General features: G+C 46.1%; 1 protein-coding gene across 1 annotated transcript in view; it reads left to right on the top strand.

The window, feature by feature from the left end:
• Window positions 1–25589, top strand: part of LOC139272598 (ALK tyrosine kinase receptor-like) — a 1661561-nt gene that overhangs the window by 1410752 nt on the left and 225220 nt on the right. The window contains exon 12 of the mRNA XM_070888679.1: window positions 1407–1569. Within this exon, the coding sequence (XP_070744780.1) occupies window positions 1407–1569 (163 nt within the window). The remainder of the gene's footprint in view (window positions 1–1406; window positions 1570–25589) is intronic.

A 25589-nucleotide genomic window follows, 5' to 3' on the forward strand; every position in this document is an offset into this window, starting at 1 on the left:
CTTTTTTGCCAAATCGCAGACCAGAGACAGGGTAAAGCAACACAGTGGTGTATCAGAAGAGTATAAGAACATAGGAAATAGGAGCAGGAAGTAGGCCATTTGGCCCTTCGAGCCTGCTCCTCCATTCAACAAGGGCATGGCTGATCTACCTCAACTCCACCTTCCCACACTATCCCCATATTCCTTGGTTCCCTCAGTATCCATAAATCTATCGATCTCTGTCTTGAATATACTCAACAACAGAGCATCCACAGCCAAAGTTCCCTATAAGCTGCGTGCCAGCTTGGCCATGCAGCTCTCTGCCAGTCCCACGCAGCTTTTCAAATGTTAAAGTTCAACTGTGAATGGGCCGCGCATACCAAAACAATTGGGGGGAACCATTGTCCACTGCCCTCTGGGGTAGAGAATTCCAAAGATTCACCACCCTCTGGGTGAAGAAATCTTTCCTCCACCTCTGTCCTAATGGCCAACCCCTTATTCTGAGACTGTGACCCTTAGTTCCAGACACCCCAGCCAGGGGAGACATCCTCCCAGCATCTACCCTATCAAGCCGCTTAAGAATTTTACACGTTACAGTGAAGTTATAAATGCTCAGCACAAATCTGCAGCCTCTGAAGCTGCTGTCAAATGGAGCAGGGGGCTTAACGGCGACCTTAACAGGCAGCCTTCCTCCACTGATAGACCGTAGACAGACAATGCCCTCAGTGCTCACTCCCCTTGTAATGAGTGAATAGGCCAGCAGGAGTTCCAAACTCCCGTCGATGAGTGCTTGTGCTGCCTGCATTCGAACATTTCGACCCCGCAGCTAGATCTAGTTGAGCAACTCCCAAGAGTGGTACGTACTCTTTACAGTGGGATTATTTCAAAAAATTGTCTTCTTTACTTGCCCGTATTAAATTGAACGACAGCACCAAAACAGAATCCAACTGGGTTGAAGTTGTTTTATTCGGTGGAGGGAGTAATCATCCTTATTTTTACTGGGATATTGGCAGCTGAGATTTATGATGATGTTCCTATGTGGTAGCACAGAATGACTGAGACTTTGGTGCATTCCTCTACACAGTCAGATATGAAGTGGCAGCACTACTGTCATCTGCATTGAGTGCGGAAACCTTGGGCCGAAATTCCTGTTTTCACTGACTTTATTGGAAAAATGGAACTGAGCTTTTAAGTTAATTAACTCAGATAATTGCTCCATAATTTCCTCTTGATATCACTGCAGGTAAATTTGGTTTGGGGATCAGCAGACGCACAGAGGTTAAATACAGCTTTTTAATCATGTCCTTTTTTCCACTAAAATTACCAAAGATGACATTTGCATCGTCCCCTACAGTCGAATGCATAAACAGCAAAAAGTAGTCTCAGCTGCCTTCATTCTTTTCACTTTTTCCCCTCTTAATGTCTAGGTCCATGGATTATTACAACATGCGGTGCCAGTGGACCCAAAGGACCAACGCAAACTCAATGCAACAACGCTTACAGGAACACAAATACTTCTGTGGAGGTTGTATCCAAAGGGCCTTGGCAAGGCATTCAGAAGTGGAGAGTACCCTCAACAGACACATACAAGTAGGTGTAGACTTCCTTGTTAAAAATTCATTCTCAATATTTGGGTGCTGCTGACAAGGCCAGCATTTATTGCCCATCCCTTGAGACACGGTGGTGAGCCTTTGATTTGAACTGCTGCCGTCCGTGTGGTGAATGTGCTCCCACAGTGCTGTTTCGGGCTGTTAGCGCCTTACACAGGCTGTAAAGTGCGTTGGCTGTGAAGGATTTTCTTAGGAGAGGATTAATCTTATTATGTCCCAGGATTTATTATTATTTTTTGTAATGAATGAATTAACTCCGTGTTATTTTCTCCTTCCCCACACCCCCTCACTCCCCTCACTCAGTGGTTCATGCAAACCTAAAAAATAAGCAAAATTGACCAATAGCTGGCAGCTCAAGAACAGTCCTGAATATAGGCTTTATGTCATGTGAAGTCAAGGAATTGGAATCCCATAACATGAAGTATTCAATTTTAGGGCTGTGGGAATCAGCAAGGCTCAATTCCACTGGGACAGATCAAGTGCCTCCTCTTGTAGGAGTCATGTTATTATAATTACAGGATGGATGGCCCACTCTATCCCCTTTTAACAAAAGAAAAGCAACAGAAAAGTACTTTAAACAGCTAACTTAAATCAAAATGATAAATTCAGGGCAAATCAGAAGAGAAATACCGTGCAGTACCCACTGTTCAGAGAAGGCATCTAACGAACTGGCAAATACCACGGGCTCAATTTTCCCCAGTTATCTGCACTGTTTTTTTTGGCGCGTGCCGTTTTTTTTGGTGTAAATTAAAATATCCAAGTCACCTCAAAGGTTCTGCGCCAGCGTAACTCAATTAGTTATGATTTTTTTAAGTGAGTATTTGCGTCATAGGGGCGTAACCTGATGTCTGTGCCAGTTTTTCACATTGAAGCAAGTGTGGCCAACTTACATTTTTCCGAGGATGGCGTATGTCACCACTCCTAAAAAACCTTCCGGGCACTTAAGAAAAACCAGCGCACATTAAAAAATCGGTGCGGAAAGACGCCATTGTTTTTATGCGACGTTTTGGAGGGAGTCGAGAACACATAAATATGCATCATGGAGCTTCATTGTTTTCAAAGTTAAAAGAGAGAAAATGGAAGTTTAATGCAATTCTTTAATTTTTGATTTATTTCAAAGTGCCAGGCCACCACCAAACGTCTCCACACCGGGCTCGAGGGTCGGAGCGTCGGCTGGCAGAATTGCTCCCTCGCCCGGACACTGGGGCTCGGCTTCAAAAGAAGCCCGGGGGGTGGTGGGGGGTGTGGGGGTAGTGGAAGCTGAACTGACGGGATGAAAACCCTTATACATACAGCAGCTTCAAAAGAAGCCCGGGGGGGGGGGGGGGGGGGTGTGGGGGGGTGGGGGTGGGGTGTTTGCTGAGCCCCTGTATCCGGGCGAGGGAGCGATTTTGCTGGCCGACCCTCGAGCCCGGTGAGGAGACATTTGGTTGGTAGGGTGGTACTTTGGAAAAAGTCAAAAATTAACAAATTGCATTCAACTTCGTTGCCCCAAAATGTCCCCATTTGAATGCCTAGCTTCTCGTTCTAAGCAAGCCTATTGCGCATGCGTTGACCAAGGTGTGGTCCGTACTAGGGCATTGACCTTGGGGAGACGGAGAGAGGACAGAAGGTTTAAGACCTTTGTCCTGCTATTTTGAGCTTCTTGCAAAGCTACAATTTAATTATGGGGGCAATATTGACAATGCCACACCTCGTGCAAGCCTTCTGCATGACGGTGCTGCGGAGGAGATGATTGATTCAACATCATCGCATGAGGAACCTCAGAGCACGTAGGATGATGGGCAGGAGGCCTGATCCACATTGCGTATATCGAGACAGGCATTCACACCTGCACCTGAGTGATGCAGACTGTGTGAGAAAGCTGCGTTTCCACAAAGAAGTTGTAACCGAGATCTGTGAATTAGTAAAAGCAGACCTGCACCCTAGAAGTGTCAGCAGGACTACCTTGTCAGTTCATAGAATCATAGAATCATAGAAGTTTAAAGCATGGAAGGAGGCCATTTCGGTCCATCGTGTCCATGCCGGCCAACAAGAGGCTATCCAGCCTAATCCCACTTTCCAGCTCTAGATCCGTAACCCTGTAGGTTACGACACTTCAGGTGCACATCCAAGTACTTTTAATGGGTTCAAAATTGGCCAGGAGTTGCTCCGCTTTTTTTGGAACAACTTGGATTTTTCTGGAGTATCTTAAAAATCTTCAATTTGCACATTCAATTTGCGTCAGTGCAAGTGAGTTAGTTAGGATTTTTTTAGTTTAGTTTTTTTTTCAAAAGTGGGTATTACCAGCCACCTACGCCCGTTTTGGCCATTTAGGCCACTTTGGACAACTAATAGTGACTCCAAACTAACTTAGGCCAGCATATGTGGCCACTTGTGGCAGCTTGTGAAAACCCTTGCGGAGAGTTAAGAAATCAGCGCAGGTAGGTACATCTGAGGCCATTCTGCCAGAGATAGGGGCGGGAAGGGAAGCAGAGAGGACCTTGCAAAGCACTAAACAAAGCACAAGAAGTAGTAAACATTCAAGAAGACATAAAAACATTCAAGAAGAAATAAAAAATAAAACTAAGTCTTACCTTCATATCAAAACAAAACAAAGCACAAAAATAAGCATTTAATAACAAATCAAAAATAGAAGGAAGCAGAGATGACCTGCACCTAAAGCACCAAGACTTACAAAGCACTAAACAAAGCACAAAAAGTAATAAACATTCAATAACAAATAAAAAATAGAAGTAAGTCCTACCTTCATCTCAAAACACAAGACTCCGTTCATCTACATGCACCGATTCCTGGTATTGTATTATTGATGTACAAAATTCTTAAAAAATGAAAATGCCCTCTGAACAGCACTTACTTACAATTCTTCACATTTACAATGCATTCCACAGCGGGCCCGGCCTGTGCGAGAGACCACTCGGCCAGGGATAGGGGCGTTGAACATCGGATCCCTCCCACACAAGCTGAGGGACGCGCTGGGGGCGAGGAGCTACTGCGTACTGCGCATGCGTGCAGACTCTAATGCGCATGTGCAGACGTCCCGGCACTGTTTTCAGCGCCGGGACAGTAGCTCCACCCCCAATCCACTGGCCACGCTATGCCAAGCCCCGGGAGAGGCAACACAGCGGCCAGAGTCGGAGGACATTTTTTCGACACCCTTTTCATCCTATAAAAGTGGCGCAACTCCAGTGAGTGCAGCAAAAATCTGCAGGGGCCGATTTTGAGCCCTAAATGTGGTGAGGGGTTCTGCCTCTACCATCCTTTCAAGCCGTGAGTTCCAGACCCCCATAACTCTCTGCATGAAGAAATTTCCCCTCAAATCCCCTCTAAACCTTCTACCAATTACTTTAAATTTATGCACCTGGTTGTTGAACCCTCTGCTAAGGGAATTAGGCCCTTTCTATCCACTATATCTAGGCCTCTCATAATTTTATACACCTCAATGAGGTCTCCCCTCAGCCTCCTCTGTTCCAATGAAAACAAATCCAGCCTATCCAATCTGTCCTCATAGCTAAGATTCTCCACTCCCGACAACATCCTCGTAAATCTCCTCTGTACCCTCTCCAGTGCAATCACGTCCTAGAACTGCAAGCAGCACTCCAGCTGTGGCCTAAACAGTGTTTTATACAGTTCAAGCAATCCAACTGTTCTTGTATTCTATGCCTCGGCTAATAAAGGCAAGCATTCCGTATGCCTTCTTAACCACCTTATCTACCTGGCCTGCTACTGTCAGGGATCTGTGGACATGCACTCCAAGGTGGCTTTGTTCCTCTACACTTCCCAGTATCCTACCATTTAATGTATATTCCCTTTCCTTGTTAGCCCTCTCAAAATGCATTACCTCGCACTTCTCTGGATTAAATTACATTTGCCACCGAGGCATAGAATGCAAGAGCAGTTGGGTTATGCTTGAACTGTTGATTGATATCTTCCTGCAGTCCGCAGCTTTCTTCTTCATTATCAAAGTAAAGGTTACAGCTGCACTTTCATTTTATGCATCTGGATCATTCCAGGCCACAACTGGGGATGTGTGTGCCATTTCTCAACATGCAACACATATCTACATTCGGCAGATGACTGCTGCATTATATGCCCGGGGGAATGACTACATAAAGTTCCCCATGACCACCCAGGCAATGCATGACAGGGCTGTGGGCTTCTCCAGGATTGCTGCCTTCCCAAAGGTACAGGGCTGCATTGGTTGTACCCACATCGCCTTGCGGGCACCTTTGAAGGATTCCGAGATGTACAGAAACAGAAAAGGCTTCCACTCTGTGAATGTGCAGCTCGCCTGTAATGACATGCATCGGATCATGGCAGTTGATGCGAGATACCCTGGGAGCACACATGATGCGTTCGTCCTACGCGAGAGCGCTATATCTGCCATGTTTTAGCAGCAGCCAGAATGGCAGAGCTGGTTGCTGGGAGACAAAGGGTACGGCCTCGCCACTTGGCCCATGATGCCCCTACATATGTAACCCGGACGGAAGCTGACTGGGAATACAACATGTCACACATTGCGACATGCAGCGTAATAGAGAGGACCATTGGCAACTTGAAACAGCGTTTCCGATGCCTAGGCCATTCCGGAGGCTACTTGCAATACTCCCCTGAGATTGTAGGTCACTTCACTGTTGTGTGCTGCATGCTGCATAACGTAGCCATCATGAGGCAGCAGCAGCTGGTAGTAGAAGACCCACCGGAGGTGAGAGTGGCCAATGATGAGGAGGAACATGCAAATGACCAGGAGGAGGATGAGGATGAGGAAGCCATGCAACTACCTGAACACGGAGCACGACGGCGGAGATGGGCGGACCGTCATGCCCCTCTAGCAATTGCTCGAGACTTGCGCCAGCAGCTCATCCATGGTCGCTTTGCTGCCTGAAGGCTCAGCGACAACTATTCCACATGGACCATGTTAACTGTTTGGACCGGTTCCGTAATGTGTTGTGTTAATGGAACAAATGATGGAAATGATTCTTTAGTTCAAAAAGTTGTGTTAATAATGGAACAAATAATGGAAATGATTCAGTTATAATTTAAAATACATTTTAAGGAAATTAAGGATCGTGTTAAAACCAAGGAAGAGGCATATAAATTGGTTAGAAAAAGCAACAAATCTGAGGTCTGGGAGAAATTTAGAATTCAACAGAGGAGGACTAAGGGTTTAATAAAGAGGGGGAAAATAGAGTACGAGAGGAAGCTTGCAGGGAACATACAAACTGACTGCAAAAGCTTCTATAAATATGTGAAGAGAAAAAGATTAGTGAAGACAAACATAGGTCCCTTGCAGTCGGATTCAGGTGAATTTATAATGGGGAACAAAGAAATGGCAGACCAATTGAACAAATACTTCTTCGGTTCTGAATTCACGAGGGAAGACACAAATAACCTTCCGAATGTACTAGGGGACAGTGGGTCTAGTGAGAAGAAGGAATTGAAGGATATCCTTATTAGGCTGGAAATTGTGTTAGGGAAATTGATGGGATTGAAGGCCGATAAATCCCCGGGGCCTGATAGTCTGCATCCCAGAGTACTTAAGGAAGTGGCCCTAGAAATAGTGGATGCATTGGTGATCATTTTCCAACAGTCTATCGACTCTGGATCAGTTCCTATGGACTGGAGGGTAGCTAATGTAACATCACTTTTTAAAAAAGGAGGGAGAGAGAAAACAGGTAATTATAGACCGGTTAGCCTGACATCAGTAGTGGGGAAGATGTTGGAATCAATTATTAAAGATGAAATAGCAGCGCATTTGGAAAGCAGTGATAGGATCGGTCCAAGTCAGCATGGATTTATGAAAGGGAAATCATGCTTGACAAATCTTCTGGAATTTTTTGAGGATGTAATTAGTAGAGTGGACAAGGGAGAACTAGTGGATGTGATGTATTTGGACTTTCAAAAGGGTTTTGACAAGGTCCCGCACAAGAGATTGGTGTGCAAAATCAAAGTGCATGGTATTGGGGGTAATGAACTAACATGGATAGAGAACTGGTTGGCAGACAGGAAGCAGAGAGTCGGGTACTTTTCAGAATGGCAGGCAGTGACTAGTGGAGTGCCGCAGGGCTCAGTGCTGGGCCCCAACTCTTTACAAAATACATTAACGATTTAGATGAAGGAATTGAGTGTAATATCTCCAAGTTTGCAGATGACACTAAACTGGGTGGCGGTGTGAGCTGTGAGGAGGACACTAAGAGGCTGCAGGGTGACTTGGACAGGTTAGGTGAGTGGGCAAATGCATGGCAGATGCAGTATAATGTGGATAAATGTGAGGTTATCCACTTTGGGGGCAAAAATGCAAAGACAGAATATTATCTGAATGGTGACAGATTAGGAAAAGGGGAGGTGCACCGAGACCTGGGTGTCATGCTTCATCAGTCATTGAAAGTTGGCATAAGGGTACAGCAGGCGGTAAAGAAGGCAAATGGTATGTTGGCCTTCATAGCTAGGGTATAGGAGCAGGGAGGTCTTACTGCACTTGTACAGGGCCTTGGTGAGGCCTCACCTGGAATATTGTGTTCAGTTTTGGTCTCCTAATCTGAGGAAGGACATTCTTGCTATTCAGGGAGTGCAGCGAATGTTCACCAGACTGATTCCCGGGATGGCTGAACTGACATATGAGGAGAGACTGGATCAACTGGGCCTTTATACATTGGAGTTTAGAAGGATGAGAGGGGATCTCATAGAAACATATAAGATTCTGACGGGACAGGACAGGTTCAATGCGGGAAGATTGTTCCCGATGTTGGGGAAGTCCAGAACCAGGGGACACAATCTTAGGATAAGGGGTAGGCCATTTAGGACTGAGATGAGGAGAAACTTCTTCACTTAGAGAGTTGTTAACCTGTGGAATTCCCTGCCGCAGAGAGTTGTTGATGCCAGTTCATTGGATATATTCAAGAGGGAGTTAGATATGGCCCTTACAGCTAAGGGGATCAAGGGGTATGAAGAGAAAGCAGGAAAGGGGTACTGAGGGAATGACCAGCCATGATCTTATCGAATGGTGGTGCAGGCTCGAAGGGCTGAATTGCCTACTCCTGCACCTATTTTCTATGTTTCTCTGCAACCCATTGCTGCATTAGACAGGTCATGGAGGCCCTGTACGCGAGAAGGATGGACCTTATCAGCTTCCTCATGACCATGGAGGCTCAGACTGACAGGGCTGGAGCATTCTACCGCATTGCTAAGTTCCCCAGGGTGCAGGGAGCTATACAGTGCACTCACATAGTCATGCGGGCACCTTCTCAGAACCCAGAGCTTTTTTTTGTAACAGAAAAGGATTTCACTCCCTGAAGGTCCAACTAGCTGTCGACCACAACCAGATCATCATGGCAGTGAATGCCAAATGTCCGGGCAGCTTCGATGAGGCTCACATCCTGCGTGAGAGCGCTGTCTCTGACATCTTTAAGAGTCAGCCACAAGAACAATGCTGGATGCTTGGTGATAACCGATATGGCCTAGCGACCTGGCTGATGACCCCTCCGTGACACCCACACCGAGGCCAAGAAGCGATACAACCAGAGCCACAGAGCCACACGCAATGTGGTCCAGAAAACAATAACTGTGCTTAAGCAGCCCTTCAGATGTCTGGACCACTCAGGAGAGGAGTTACAATACAACCCTGAGCAAGTAGGTAAATTCGAGGTCTTACTGCACTTGTACAGGGCCTTAGTAAGGCCTCACCTGGAATATTGAGTTCAGTTTTGGTCTAATCTGAGGAAGGACGTTCTTGCTAATGAGGGAATGCAGCGAAGGTTCAGCAGACTGATTCCAGGGATGGCTGGACTGTCATATGAGGAGAGACTGGATCAACTGGGCCTTTATTCACTGGAGTTTAGAAGGATGAGAGGGGATCTCATAGAACGTATAGGATTCTGACGGGACTGGACAGGTTCGATACGGGAAGAATGTAAGGACTGAGATGAGGAGAAACTTCTTCACTTAGAGAGTTGTTAACCTGTGGAATTCCCTGCCGCAGAGAGTTGCTGATGCCAGTTCATTGGATATATTCAAGAGGGAGTTAGATATGGCCCTTATGGCTAAAGGGATCAAGGGGTATGGAGAGAAAGCAGGAAAGGGGTACTGAGGGAATGATCAGCCTTGATCTTATTGAATGGCGGTGCAGGCCCGAAGGGCCGAATGGCCTACTCCTGTACCTATTTTCTATGTTTCTATGTTTCTATGTTATTCAAAACTTTAAGATCACCTAAAAACTTTAAGATCACTTACAAAATTTTAAGCTTGTAAATTTATATCACTTACAAAAAACTTTTAATGTAAGAACAGTAACAACAATAATAACAACAACAACAACAGCAGCAAAGAAAGGCTGCACCCATCTCTCCTCCACCTTATTCTAAGACCGCCCGCTGCGCTTGGTCTTGTTGACTCCACCCCTGCCCGCAGGCGGTGGCGCAGCATTTCTCGGGTTGGTACCAAGCTTCTTCTTTCGAGCATCTCGGGTAATGCGCACTTCTTGATGGGGGGGTGGGGTCAGGCGCTAATGTGGAAGGCCCGGCTTGGGCCTCTTCAGCGGCTGGTCTGGGGATTGGAGTGGGAGTAGCAGTTGATTCTGTCAATGGGCGCGGGGTCTGGGCGTGTTCCCTTATTGCAGCAACTAACTCTGACATTCCCTGTCTCATGTGCTCTGACAATGTTTGAGCTGCCTGTGACATTCCCTCGCTCATGTGCCCGGACATTGTTCCCATTTCGCATGTCATTGTTGTTACTTCTCCCGATAGTCCCGATACCTCATCACCCACCCCACTGATGGTGTTCAGGGTTGATCGCGACAGGTCAATGCTCTCCGCACTCATTGCCATCATCTGAACCACATCTGTTAGATCCTGCACCTCAGGAGAGCGCTGTTGAGCTCTCCTTCCCCTCCTCACCCTGGGTGTGGCTCGCTGTATCCCACTGGGACCCGCAGCCTCAGACGGTCGGGACCTGTGTGTGCCTCGCTGCATCCCAGGGGGACCCACAGCATGGGACGGTGGGGTCCTGGGTGTGCCTCACTACATCCCTCTACAACTCTCAGCCTCAGATGGTGGGGCCCTGGGTGTGGCTCGCTGCATCCCACTGGGACCCGCAGCCTCGGACTGTGTGAAACCATGGAATGTCCCAACACTAGTTACGCTCAGGAAAGGTGCTGGCCTCTTCCTGATCGAGTTCTTTCTCTTTTGTTGTGTGCCACCTTCCTCTGCAAAGATGAAAATATAACTAGGACAGATACAGATTGTCACATTTACAATTGCAATTCCAGTGAATAAATGAAAATATTACTTACACTAACTACTTGACCAAGGTCCTGCCACTTATTTTTGCACTGGCCTCCAGATCTCATGGTAATCTCTATTGCTGAGTAATCTTCTGCAAGTTGGTTCCAGCGTTTCTTCATTTCTTTTGGTGGAACTTTTATGTGACCTCTGCTGGTGTCCAGCTCGTGCCATCTGGCCGCAATTACAGTAACCAGGGCCTCCACTTCATCCTGTAGGAAATTCTTGGTCCTTGAGCCACGTTGCATATTGCAGCTCCAATTTTTTCCACTCAGAAGAAACGTTCTCACACACAACTGGCTCTTTAAAAATGGCCAAATGCAGACCGAGAGGTGCACTGGGCACGCGCGCCCATAGCAGTCACATAAAAAACTTCTTTTTTTTTTTGTGCATGCGCAGAAGGGGGTGGTGGGCATCGTTTTTTCGTCGCCGACATTAGGCTCCACCCCCTGAAGCTAAAGGACAGGCTGCGCAGCGCCAATGTTAAAATTAGAACGGGGAAACTTGCAAGTTTTTTTTTGGAGTAGTTGGGACCAAAAAAAATGGGTGTAACTATTGAAATACGCCAAAAAATGGCATTGGGGAAAATTGAGCCCTACATATTGGTGCACAAAAGTCATCCAAGTATGAGCTATAGGTCACCATTTGAAGAAACAGTTAGAGGAATCACTCAGAGGGTTGTGAATTCTTTCTTTCTTTCTCGAGTCTAGAACTAGGGGCTCATATTCTCAGGATAAGGGTCGGCCATTTAAGACTGAGATGAAGAAAAATTTCTTCACTCAGTGGGCTGTGAATCTTTGGAATTCTCCAGTGTGGATGCTGAGTCATTGCTTATATTCAAGGCTGAGATAGATAGATTTTTGGACTCTAGGGGAATTGAGGGATATGTAGATCAGGTGGGAAAGTGGAATTGAGGTCGCAGATCAGCCATGATAGTATTAAATGGTGGAGCAGGCTCGAGTGGTCGTATGGCCTACTCCTGCTCCTATTTCTTCTGTTCTTATGTTCATAATTGTCACAGTACTATCTGTTATGTATGTAAACCTGTAAATACCATGTCTAACCACCAGAGGGTTTATCCCCTGGAGTCCCAAGCGATCCCACAATCCCTTGGGAGCACCTGTATATAAGGAGGCCTCACAGGCTGGAGAGGCACTCTGAGATCTGTAATAAAGAACTACGGTCACACTTACTTTGAGCTTGCAGTATCTAGTCTGATTCTTTATTCAAGAGATAACACTATCCATGTAGTGTTGCATGCAATAGTCGATGTCCTCATATTGCACATCGCCATGTGACGAACCAGTATGAAAGAAGCAGTTGTGTTCCCCTGGCATATCCAGCGTCCCTACTTTAGAAAGAACATAAGTTTTGAAGATTATCTTTTGGACTCCTGTGATAAAGCAGCAACAATAACATGTATTTGTATAGTGCCTTTAACACGTAAAATGTCCCAAAGTGCTTCATAGGAGCATTGTAAAACAAAATTTGACACCAAGTCAAGGATAAGGAGATATTAGGGCAGATGAATCAAAGAAGAAAGTTTTAAGGAGTATCTTAAAAGAGGGAAGAGGTGGAAGTGAGGTGGAGAGGTTTAGAGGGGCAATTCCAGAGTTTAGGGCCTTGGCAGCTGAAGGCAGGGCCACCAATGGTGGAGCGATTAAAATCGGGGATGCACAACAACAGGAATCTCTGGAGTTGTTTCTCTATCCCTGGTGATGACTACTGATGAGTGAAGAGTGTCCAAGTGTGCTGGAGAAGTTTGATAAGAAATAGCAGGGGTGGAGGCAACAATTTCAAGCTCCCCTTCCCTCTCTCTCCCTCTGATTCCCTCTCTCACTCTCTGTCCCCCTCCAATTCCCTCTCTCTCTCCCCCATCCCCCTCTCTCTCTCTCTCGCTCCCCTTCCCTCTCTCCCTCCAATTCCCTCTCTCTCCCCTCCCCCTCTCTCTCATCCACCTCCCTCCCTCCAATTCCCTCCCTCACTCTCTCTTCCCCCTCCAATTCCCTCTCTCTCCCTGTACCCCTCTCTCTCTCACTCCCCCTCCCTCTCTCTCTCCCTCCATCCCTCCCTCTCTCCCCCCCCCACCCCCGATTCCTTCTCTCTCTCCACTTTTGATCCTCTCTTCTCTCCCCGGCCAGTACGGACCAAGTGACAGGCCTTGACCCACGGAGCTGAACAAGGCGTGGCTCATGCTGCACTGCAGCTGCACCTGTGAGGTACTACGCATGCACTGCCTCGGTGACCGCACGTATGTGCAGAAGGGGTTCAGGTGCGCATGCACAAAAGGGGCCAACAGCACACATGCGCAGGACACAAAAATATTTGTGCAGATAATCACTCTGACAAAGGAGCGCGATTAGTGGAAACGTCCCATGGTGATTATTCACCCTGGAGATGTGACCAGTTTTGTGGGCGGGGCCTGCTTCCTGTGCTCCCTGTTTTTAAAATTAATGCAAAAGGTCACGGAAACTCAATTTGCTCTGAATGCAACTTGCGCTTAAAATTCTGCAATCTTTTGTGCCAGTTATGCTGATATCGGAGAAATTATGCCGAAAAAAACAGCAAAATCGAGCGGAAACACCAGGGATGTGTTTTAATGATTACAATCGTAATTACCAACCTCCGTCCATTAATTTCACCTGCTCCTGCACAACCACGTTATTGAGAATATTAATAATAATTCCACATGGTCCTATTGGGAAGCAACACTGTAAGTGTCCCACATCATTGTATGATCCGTTAAATATAATACTTATTAGTAATGTAATAGGAAAACAAAATTATTATCCAGGAATATATTATGCAAAATTTACTTTAATGTTTGCTTTTATCAGTAAAAGTTAAGACAATGTTTTCAGGTACTGTGTCCTGCTTCCTCCTAGCCAGCGTAGCATCACCTGGATTGTGGATTTATTCTTGAGCTGGTAATCAAATAATCTTTTTTCATCTTCCAATTGCTGGTTTCTAAAATATAGCCTCAGATCGTCTATGCCAACTAAAACAGGAAAAAAAGAAAAACTGAGAAAAAACCCAAATCTAAACAGAACCGCAAGCGCATCCTGAATACCATCATCACTGAGTCTCTGATTTTAGGATTAAATATAGTTAGATCCAGCATAACTTCCAGAAAGTTGAATTCCAAATTTAGGATTAAACCCTGTAAACCCAAAGATTTCGATATCAGCATTATGCAGTTCTGCTGTGATGCACACCCATGAGCTGGACAGAACATCAGAGGGGCAATTTTCAATTTCCATCACCTGCCGGAGTGGTTTGCCCACCCGATTTTCATCAGATTAATTTCAGAAGGCCACTCCTTAGTCATACGGCACTTGTTACCCAAGTACATGTTACTCCCTCTACATTCTCTCGCCGCTTCTTCACCCCGATCTCGCCACTCCTGCTGTACCTGCCCATGCTCCAATCACCGACCTGGATCTTGGTGATGTGATCGGGGCCCAAGAGAGGCGCGAGTTCGGGGCCCAGAAGAGGCGAGGGCCCAGGGGCAGCACGGGCCAGCTCACACTGCGATATGTGTGCGCACTAAGTCCGTGCAGCAGAGCTGGTCTCCAGTTGTCTTGGGTAATCCTTGCCACTGGAACAAGACCTAGCTCTGTCAAGCCTGTGTGGTGGCTGGTGTGCAACGGCCACCACACGATAAAAAAATCCACGCACAGGCATCTTCCACCCTTGAGGATGTAGTTCGGGACCTGGAATATCAGGTCCTCATTGAAACATCTGTGAACCTTTTGACGTGGAAGCAAGTCATCCTCGATTCGAGGGATTGCCTATGATGATGATGATGATGATGACATGTTAGTCCTTCCAGTTTCAACATTTTCTCCTTGAACTTCAGGACAGTCAGCTCATTGAATTCTGTCTCCGACTGAGAGATATCAACAGTACATATTTTCCTCTCGATGTTCACATACACCTGATAGATTTCACCCATTGCCGGCCTCGGGCTTTGCAAGCAGCTGACTGTCTCCTCCGTGGTTCTCGAAGTCTATTGTAAACAAGTTGGATTCAGTTCAATTTTCAGTTTCAGGCAGTTTGATGGAACTGCAGCATTGAGTAATCTCTGTGATACATGACTGTAAACTTTCTTAAAATGCTCCACGCACATATTATTAACAAATTATTAAGTGCGTTACCAAATTAGGTTTATTCCACAACACAATAAAATAACAATTTTACTGCTCGATTTTGGACCGTTTCAGTGAAAAACACTGCATAATACTGTATCTCAGGGTGTAGCGTAGCCAAAAGAATAGGGCTGGATTTTCGGTTCTGCTCATTTCGGGCGATACTGCCAGCGGGGCGGTAAAGTTTGCGCCCGGGAACAGTTTGCGTCTCAGTCAGCAAAATTCATCAGCTGAGACCTGAGAGTGGGGCGGAGCACTAAGGGAGGCGTTGCACACCTCTCGTAGGGTGTAAGGCCAGCTGAACAAGTGAACATCCCGAGCTAAGCAGCTGGCCTCTGTAAGAAAGGCATAAGGGGGAAAAAAACCTGAAAAAAAATAACACCAAAAACATTCCCAATAAATAACTCACGCCACCACAACATAAATCACAAAAAAAATCAATCACACTTACCTGAGGTGGACATTACTTACCTCACTGTGGCTGCTACAGCTCAGACCACCCGTTTCCGCAGGCGGTCCCAGCAGGGCGCTCTATGGAACGCTATGAATCGGCGCCAGCCAAAGATCGAGCCAGTGTCGCAACCGGGGCCTTACACACTGGCTCGCCTGTCCCGGGCGGCAATGCTCCGTGCCTCGTCGATACCGCCCCCAAATGTCCCAGCAGAGCATTGGAAGCTGGCTGCCCACCCGGAAGTGCTTACCACCGCCATTGTCGCCTCTCCGGGGCCCTAATACTGACCAAAAATCCTGCCCTATCACATATAAAACATCAGTTTAAATATTTAATTGAGAATGATCTGTGTCCTATTCGTTTGTTTCCCTTGTTGCCTACAATTGTGCTATTTCAGTCCTAATCCACTTTACTCCGTCATTGGCAGGCTGATGCTTTTCTCCCATGTCTTTAAGTATTGAGGTGTCTCTTGTCTGAAGGCAGGTTATATTTCATCCGCTACAATGGCAGCCTAGCCCTGGTTCATTTCTGCCACATGTGCAGGCATCTGAGGGGGCTACTAGGACCCCGGAAATCTAAGCCCCAGGGTTCAATCAAGGCAGATGTGTCCTGATTCTCTGGTCAACAGTGAATGCCCCAGCACCAGCTGCTCCTGGCCCATCATACACTGCATCATCAGCCTCTGCACTTCCCTCAGGACCGGAACCAATGTCCTAGAGAGAGTGTTTGCTAGCGCTGTTGGGGAAGAGTTAAACTAATATGGCAGGGGGATGGGAACCAATGCAGGGAGACAGAGGGAAACAAAAAGGAGACAAAAGCAAAAGACAGAAAGGAGATGAGTAAAAGTGGAGGGCAGAGAAACCCAAGGCAAAAAACAAAAAGGGCCACTGAATGTAAAGGGGCTGCAAGAGGAGTCAAAACTAAAAATCATGGTTTAAAAACTAGTATTAAAACACTCTACCTAAACGCACGCAGCATTCGAAATAAAGTAAATGAGTTGACGGCACAAATCATTACAAATGGGTATGATTTGGTGGCCATTACAGAAACGTGGTTGCAGGGTGGCCAAGACTGGGAATTAAACATACAGGGGTATCTGACGATTCGGAAAGATAGACAAGAAGGGAAGGGAGGTGGGGTAGCTCTGTTAATAAAGGATGATATCAGGGCAGTTGTGAGAGACGATATTGGCTCTAATGAATGAAATGTTGAATCATTGTGGGTGGAGATTAGAGATAGTAAGGGGAAAAAGTCGCTGGTGGGCGTTGTTTATAGGCCCCCAAATAATATCTTCACGGTGGGGCGGGCAATAATCAAGGGAATAATGGAGGCATATGAAAAAGGAACGGCAGTAATCATGGGGGATTTTAACCTACATATCGATGGGTCAAATCAAATCGCACGGGGTAGCCTGGAGTGAGGAATTCATAGAATGCATACAGGATTGTTTCTTAGAACAGTATGTTACAGAACCTACAAGGGAGCAAGCTATCTTAGATCTGGTCCTGTGTAATGAGACAGGAATAATAAACGATCTCCTAGTAAAAGATCCTCTCGGAATGAGTGATCACAGTATGGTTGAATTTGTAATACAGATTGAGGGTGAGGAAGTAGTGTCTCAAACGAGCGTACTATGCTTAAACAAAGGGGACTACAGTGGTATGAGGGCAGAGTTGGCTAAAGTAGACTGGAAACACAGACTAAACGGTGGCACAATTGAGGAACAGTGGAGGACTTTTAAGGAGCTCTTTCATAGTGCTCAACAAAAATATATTCCTGTGAAAAAGAAGGGCGGTAAGAGAAGGGATAACCAGCTGTGGATAACCAAGGAAATAAAGGAGAGTATCAAATTAAAAACCAATGCGTATAAGGTGGCCAAGGTTAGTGGGAAAATAGAGGATTGGGAAAATTGTAAACGACAGCAAAGAATGACTAAAAAAGTAATAAAGGAAGGAAAGATAGATTACGAAGGTAAACTTACGCAAAACATAAAAACGGATAGTAAAAGCTTTTACAGATATATAAAACGGAAAAGAGTGACTAAAGGAAATGTTGGTCCCTTAGAAGATGAGAAGGGGGATTTAATAATGTGAAATGTGGAAATGGCTGAGACCTTAAACAATTATTTTGCTTCAGTCTTCACAGTGGAAGACACAGAAACCATGCCAGAAATTGCTGGTCACAGGAATGTGGGAAGGGAGGACCTTGTGACAATCACTATCACTAGGGGGGTAGTGCTGGACAGGCTAATGGGACTCAAGGTAGACAAGTCCCCTGGTCCTGATGAAATGCATCCCAGGGTATTAAAAGAGATGGCGGAAGTTATAGCAGATGCATTCGTTATAATCTACCAAAAGTCTCTGGACTCTGGGGAGGTACCAGCGGATTGGAAAGCAGCTAATGTAACGCCTCTGTTTAAAAAGGGGGCAGACAAAAGGCAGGTAACTATAGGCTGGTTAGTTTAACATCTGTAGTGGGAAAATGCTTGAAACTATCATTAAGGAAGAAATAGCGGGACATCTAGATAGGAATAGTGCAATCAAGCAGACGCAGCATGGATTCATGAAAGCAAAATCATGTTTAACTAATTTACTGGAATTCTTTGAGGATATAACGAGCATGGTGGATAGAGGTGTATTGATGGATGTGGTGTATTTAGATTTTCAAAAGGCATTCGATAAGGTGCCACACAAAAGGTTACTGCAGAAGATAAAGGTACGCGGAGTCAGTGGAAATGTATTAGCATGGATAGAAAATTGGCTGGCTAACAGAAAGCAGAGAGTCGGGATAAATGGGTCCTTTTCGGGTTGGAAATCGGCGGTTAGTGGTGTGCCACAGGGATCGGTGCTGGGACCACAACTGTTTACAATATACATAGATGACCTGGAAGAGGGGACAGAGTGTAGTGTAACAAAATTTGCAGATGACACAAAGATTAGTGGGAAAGCAGGTTGTGTAGAGGACACAGAGAGCCTGCAAAGAGATTTAGATAGGTTAAGCGAATGGGCTAAGGTTTGGCAGATGGAATACAATGTCGGAAAGTGTGAGGTCATCCACCTTGGGAAAAAAAACAGTAAAAGGGAATATTATTTGAATGGGGAGAAATTACAACATGCTGCGGTGCAGAGGGATCTGGGGTTCCTTGTGCATGAATCCCAAAAAGTTAGTTTGTAGGTGCAACAGGTAATCAGGAAGGCGAATGGAATGTTGGCCTTCATTGCGAAAGGGATGGAGTACAAAAGCAGGGAGGTCCTTCTGCAACTGTATAGGGTATTGGTGAGGTCGCACCTGGAGTACTGCGTGCAGTTTTGGTCACCTTACTTCAGGAAGGATATATTAGCTTTGGAGGGGATACAGAGACGATTCACTAGGCTGATTCCAGAGATGAGGGGGTTACCTTATGATGATAGATTGAGTAGACTGGGTCTTTACTCGTTGGAGTTCAGAAGGATGAGGGGTGATCTTATAGAAACATTTAAAATAATGAAAGGGATAGACAAGATAGAGGCAGAGAGGTTGTTTCCACTGGTTGGGGAGACTAGAACTAGGGGGCACAGCCTCAAAATACAGGGGAGCAATTTAAAACCGAGTTGAGAAGGAATTTCTTCTCCCAGAGGGCTGTGAATCTGTGGAATTCTCTGCCCAAGGAAGCAGTTGAGGCTAGCTCATTGAATGTATTCAAGTCACAGATAGATAGATTTTTAACCAATAAGGGAATTAAGGGTTATGGGGAGCGGGCGGGTAAGTGGAACTGAGTCCACGGCCAGATCAGCCATGATCTTGTTGAATGGCGGAGCAGGCTCGAGGGGCTAGATGGCCTACTCCTGTTCCTAATTCTTATGTTCTTATTATTAGGCTCACGAGCTATATCCCCATATTAGATCCCCCTCGCCCCCCCCTCCCCCACAATTAGACCTGCAGTGGGAAATATTAAAATGGTGTTCGGGGAAAATATATTCCGCTAAAGAACAAAACAAGCTAAACACTAATGATGCTGGTTAAGCACATGAGGGAAAATAGAATAGAGGGTTATGCTAAAAGAGTTAGATGAGGTTGGCTCGGAGGATGCTCGAGTGGAGCACAACAAGGCATTGACTGGTTGGGCCGAATGGCATGTTTCTGTGCTGTATATCCTATGTAATCCTGATTGCTGTGTAGGGTTGGAGGAGCTCCTTGCGTGTTTGTTTCTGTACCTGTAAACGCCTGCCATTTACAAGGTCATAACATGAAAGAATCTCCACAGGCAAAGGCTGGAAAGGAAAAGGTTTTTTTTGAATAATCTTTGATATTCTGAAAGCTTCTGAAGCAGTTATCAATAAGGCAGATTGGTCACAGGGATATATCTGGAGGCATTAGGCTACGTCAGATCAAGATATGTTAATAGCTGATACAATCATATAAATATTAGCACAGAATGGAGCCATCTAGCCTATGCCGGTGCTAGCTCCACATCAGGAGATGGAAAATTCACAGCAGCCACGTCCCTGTGTAAGCACTGACCGGGCCAAAGTTCCTGCTGTACGGGGAGCTACCTTTATTACATTCCACGTATGGGTGCCCAACCATTAATCGATCATGTGGGACACACGTCTGCCTCAAGTTGCTGGAAAATACAATAAAAACTATCTGTACACCACCCCATCCAGAAAGTGGAATAAAGTGCCTCTTTTTGTAAGGGGCAATAAATTGACCAAAAACTGAGATTCTGCTTTGGGGACCAAGTGTTCCCCACAACCACCAATCGAGCTGCTCCCAGGTCGGGGACACAGGGGGGCCATAATTGCAATCCTCCGTAAACACGACGCACCTAATGATTTTTAAGCATTCTGGGCGGACAATCCGGGGAAATTCAGCCCTTTGAATTTTTTTTTGTATCGTGGGCGGATGTGGTGTCATCAGCGGGGGCGGGTCGGAGCAGCCGTCGCTCCAAGTCATCAGCGCCGCACTGATGATGTCATCGCGCTGGTATGTCACAACATCCCTCCCCTTCAGTTAAAGGGGAGGGCCGCTGTGAACTCTGCAGCCACTTTAGTGGCAAACACTGGGCTAGCAGAGAGGCTTTCGAATGGGCCAGTGGCCGGTTACCCAAGAGGGGGTGCTGGGCTGCCTGCTGGCGGACCATTGTCGGGCCGACCTGGCAGTCGTCCGACAATTAAAATAAAATGACGGCTGCGGCAGTGTGACCTCCCCTTTAAGGGCGGACGTGCTGCCCAGCCACAAGGTTTCTGCCGGGAAAAGCTGTCGGGGGCACCGAGCGGCGGCAGGGAAATTCCACACGGGGCAATTTCCGAAAGGGGGTCGCCGCCGGTCGGTAAGGGGTCGGCGCATGCACGACGCGACGGGAAAACGGGCGGGGCAGTCCCGTAGACCGCCCCAAAATTATAGGAGAGCAATTTACAAAATGGCGGCCCCTCCGCGCCGACCGAGCAGTGAGTCCTTACCGACCCGTGGCTGTCACTGTGAGATGGTCACAGCTCTTATAGAAAGGGACAATTCAAGCCCCAGGAACTCCTAGAATTGAAGTTCACCATATCTAGCCATTCCCTTTCCTATATTGCTGGTCTTGCTTGGGGCAGGCGGAGGCTTAAGCACTTACAAGGCCCCATAGAATCCCCAGGGACCTTGTATATCCGGGTTCTGGTCTCCTCCGTGATCCTTCTGACAGATTCCTGCTGCAGTTAAGGGTGGCAATGCATCAAAAGGGCTATGTATTGTCAGCTCCAGAACTCTACGTTCTTAGCCCGTGCTCTTTGGTAGGCCAAGCACTTTGAAATGCTTTAACAGACGCGATAAGCTGCTAATTTCCTGTTCATTATCATGATTGGCTTATCCAATTCTGGAGGGCAGCATGCAGTTTTGGTCAACCTATCTTACAAACCATGAGAAAGGTTTCAAAGAGTGATGATGTCAGGCCTTAGGGGACCAATTCATGAGAAAAAGCTCAAGTTACTAATTTTATTTTCATGAGGAAAACGACTGAGAGGAGACGAATGAAAAGTGTAGATAAGGTAAACGTGAGCTAGAGCTTTGGAGTAGAGGTCTCAAATGCAAGCATAAAGCAATATATGAGCTTAGAAAAAAATCCTCACAGGATAGTAGATATGTGAAACAGGTTCCAGGGAAGGGATCTCATTCAGGATCACCTTTAGAAAGGAACCAGATCATTATGTGTTGAGAAAGGGTAAGATCATGAGAAATAGGAACAGGAGGAGGCCATATGGCCCCTCGAGCCTGCTTTGCCATTCAATATCATGGCTGATCTGATCATGGGCTCAGCTCCACTTCCCCACCCGCTCCCCATAACCTCTCAATCCCATATCGTTCAAGAAACTGTCTATTTCTGTCTTAAATTTATTCACTGTCCCAGCTTCCACAACTCTCTGCGGCAGCGAATTCCACAGATTTACAACCCTCTGAGAGAAGAAATTTCTCCTCATCTCTGTTTTAAATGGGCGGCCCCTTATTCTAAGATCATGCCCTCTAGTTCTAGTCTCCCCATCAGTGGAAACATCCTCTCTGCAGCCACCTTGTCAAGCCCCCTCATAATCTTATACGTTTCGATAAGTTCATCTCTCATTTTTCTGAATTCCAATGAGTAGGGGCCCAACCTACTCAACCTTTCCTCATAAGTTAACCCCCTCATCGCCAGAATCAACCTAGTGAACCTTCTCTGAACTGCCTCCAAAGCAAGTATATCCTTTCGTAAATATGGAAACCAAAACTGCACGTAGTATTCCAGGTGTGGCCTCACCAATACCTTATATAACTGTAGCAAGACTTCCCTGCTTTTATACTCCATCCCCTTTTCTATAAAGGCCAAGATATCATTGGCCTTCCTGATCATTTGCTGTACCTGCATACTAACCTTTTGTGTTTAATGCACAAGTACCCCCAGGTCCAGCTGTACTGCAGCACTTTGCAATCTTTCTCCATTTAAATAATAACTTGCTCTTTGATTTTTTTCTGCCAAAGTGCATGACCTCACACTGAGAGTTAAAGAGCTATTAATAGCACTGCTCGATTTAACTTTTGTCTGGGGAGGTTAGACAAGGAACTAGGGTTTCCTTAATTTAGGGGTACAGCACGTGGTGGTGGTGGGTTGCTCCAGTGTCAAATAATCACACTTGGTCTCTGATGGAGCAGGCCTGATGAACCAAATGGGCCTTTTCGCTCTGGAGTTTGCTTTGTTTTGTCAAGCTGAGGTAAATTGTTGCCATTCTTTATCATCGCAAACTATCATTCACTTCTGTAACCCAATGAGTAATTATTGGGCCAGATTTTGCTGGAGGGGCGCATCTCGCGGTCAGTGCCCTGTCAGTTAGACTTGTTCGTGCATGTTTAAATTTGAAAACATTTTACCCACAGTGTTGCTAAAAGTGCTTAACTTGTGTAGCGAGTTTAATGGGCAATCAATGTGGAAACGCAGCAACTTCATGGAAATCACGGGGAGGTTGAGCACGAAATGTCGTTTCACGAAGCTCACAGCAAATCAGTGAGCAACCTGTGGCGATTCATGCTTCACGGGGTGTCTCATCCTCGCCACAAACTGCCGGCCGCTTTGCGCATTAATAACGATGTGCGTCATTCAGACAGCGTTACTTTTACAGCAAAATCATTGCTTTTGTAGCCTAGAAACGGCATGAGGCCCGAAGAGCGCTGTAGGGTCAAGATTTTTGTGTCAACACTGTTAGTTTGATAGTACTAACTGACTGATTTAGTTACCTGTCACGGTCGTGCTAGGGCTTGCTTCAGGATTTTGATTGTTTTGAAAAGGCAGGAAATTAGATAATATGTTTGCACTTTAAGCGCAGTTCTGCTGTCCATCCTTGGCCATGATAGCCCTATGGCACCTCTAGTCTATTTCCATTATTTCTGAATATGAATACTTTGGCACTACAGGGTGAACTAGATTTCCACCAATGGTAGAAGTTACTCAGAAGTTGAAAATTAAAAACTAGGATGGACAAGGGTTTAATGGCATGTCAGCAGTGGCTTGTAGACCAATGTTTTATGTTAAAAGAAATAATCGGTTGATCTCTGTAGCCTTTGATAGCCAGAGCATGACTTTCATCATATATTAGTCCAATTTGATTTTTCAGTCCCCTTATGCGTTGCTGCTGCTCCTTTGAGATGTAAGTACCTGGGAATGAAAACAAGGTTTGTGTAGATGTAATAAAACAAAACGCAGGTTTTTTTCCCCCAATTTATCAAAGTAATAGATGGTAGTGTTGTAACGTACAACATTTTCCTATTTTGCCCTGAGTGATGTTAACTAGTAATCTTCCCCAGGCAATTATGTACGGCATAGGTCAACTATGTAGTATTAATACTGCATTCCCTGCTGGGCCCCAGCTGTTAGCTTTGACATAACAATATTAATTTCAATGCCTTATCCATAAACAAGTAGTTTTGACATTGAATTAAGGTTTAGCATAGTTTTTGTGCTGTTCAATGACATCTGGAAGGAATTGGATAGAGAACTCGTCCTCTCTCTATTTATTTTCTGTCACCTCCTTTTAAGGTTACCTTCTGGAATCATTTGTGCTAGGGGGGAAGGAAGGTTCAGATTAGACGTATCTCCAGAGATGACAGTCATTCTCTTCCTTTCCTGATCCAGAATGGCTACAGCATGGAAGAAAGCCATTTGGACCGCCGAGCCGGTGCCAGTTCTCTGAAGAGCACCTCAGCACCCTCTCTAAGGCCTTCATGTCCTTCCTAAAGCGCGGTGCCCAGAATTGGACACAATACTCTAGTTGAGGCCGAACCAGTGTTTTATACAGGTCCATCAGAATTTCCAAACCTTTGTACTCTTTGCCTCTAATCATGAAACCCATGATCCCGTATGCTTTTTTAACCGCTTTCTCAACCTGCCCTACCACCTTCAACAATTTATGCACACATACCCCGAGGTCGCTCTATTCGTGCACCCCCCGCTTTAGGACTGTACCCTTTAGTTTATATTTCCTCTCCTCATTCTTTCTCCCAAAATGTATCACTTCACACTTTACCAGCAGCATATTTAAGCATTGTGGGTATAGACAACCCGGGAAGAAATTGAACATCATTGCATTAGGTTTCTGGGTGAAAAATCAACATCGAGGAACGAATTTCAGGTCGCGATCTGCCATGCCTAATCGCTCCCAGAAGTGTGCCGCCTGCAACAATTTGAAGCCAGTGACTTTGAGATGTGCAAGTTGCCGGACTGAGCTGGGGACCTAACGGCAGTGGTAGGACCCCAATGCAAAACTGGTCATTAAATGGGCAGAGCATGTATGGAGGAGGCCGTTCCCCAGAATGATGTTAGTCTCGCACATCTCCTAAAGACTAGCCCTGGATTTATACTGGCCAGAGCTTGGGAGCAGAATATCTGCATTCCCACTTGATAGGGAATGATGGAGAGTGATGTCAAAGGATAGGGGAAAGCTATAGTCGTGGGTGAGCTCAACATTCACTTACCATTCCCTTGCAACTGCAGGAGGATGTTTAGAGCTTTAAACCTCTGTTATGACAGCCGCACAAACATATTGGAGAGACTTTTAACCCCCAGAAATGGATTGGTTTGAGTCAGGTGGGAAGTTAAAATGTTAAAAATTTCAAATGTGAGCCTCAGACCTGTCCACTTTTGGTCTTAACTGAGGTGGGACAAGGGCAAGGCAACGAATCCGCTCTCAGGAGGCGGGTCAGTCATTGAAACATTTTAATTTTTACTGCCCGTTGGCCAGGTTTCCCTGGCCTTGGGAAATTTGGCAGCTAAAAGGAAGCGAGATGGACCAAATCCATAGGTTAGTGCCTTTACAGCACTGTTTGTGGGCCAGGAGGAGCAGGAGTGTTTCTTCCAGGCCCAACAAGCAAGCACACCTTGCAAAAAAAAAACGCACCCCAACAGATTCGTCCAAGCCCGATCTCACCTTCCCTGCGATCACCACCTCCACACCTCCTGGAATCAGCAACGCCCCGCAATCAACGTCCACCTCCCCCCGGGATCACAGACCTGCATTCACCTCTCACCCCGACCCACCCCCGCGATCAGCGCACCGCCCCCGTGATCACCACCCAACCCTCACAATCACCGCCCGACCCCTACGATCACTGCCCGACCCCTCAATCACCCCCGCACCCCCGCAAT

Source organism: Pristiophorus japonicus, chromosome 9 (assembly GCF_044704955.1).
Source record: "Pristiophorus japonicus isolate sPriJap1 chromosome 9, sPriJap1.hap1, whole genome shotgun sequence".
In the NCBI taxonomy this organism is placed as follows: domain Eukaryota; kingdom Metazoa; phylum Chordata; class Chondrichthyes; family Pristiophoridae; genus Pristiophorus; species Pristiophorus japonicus.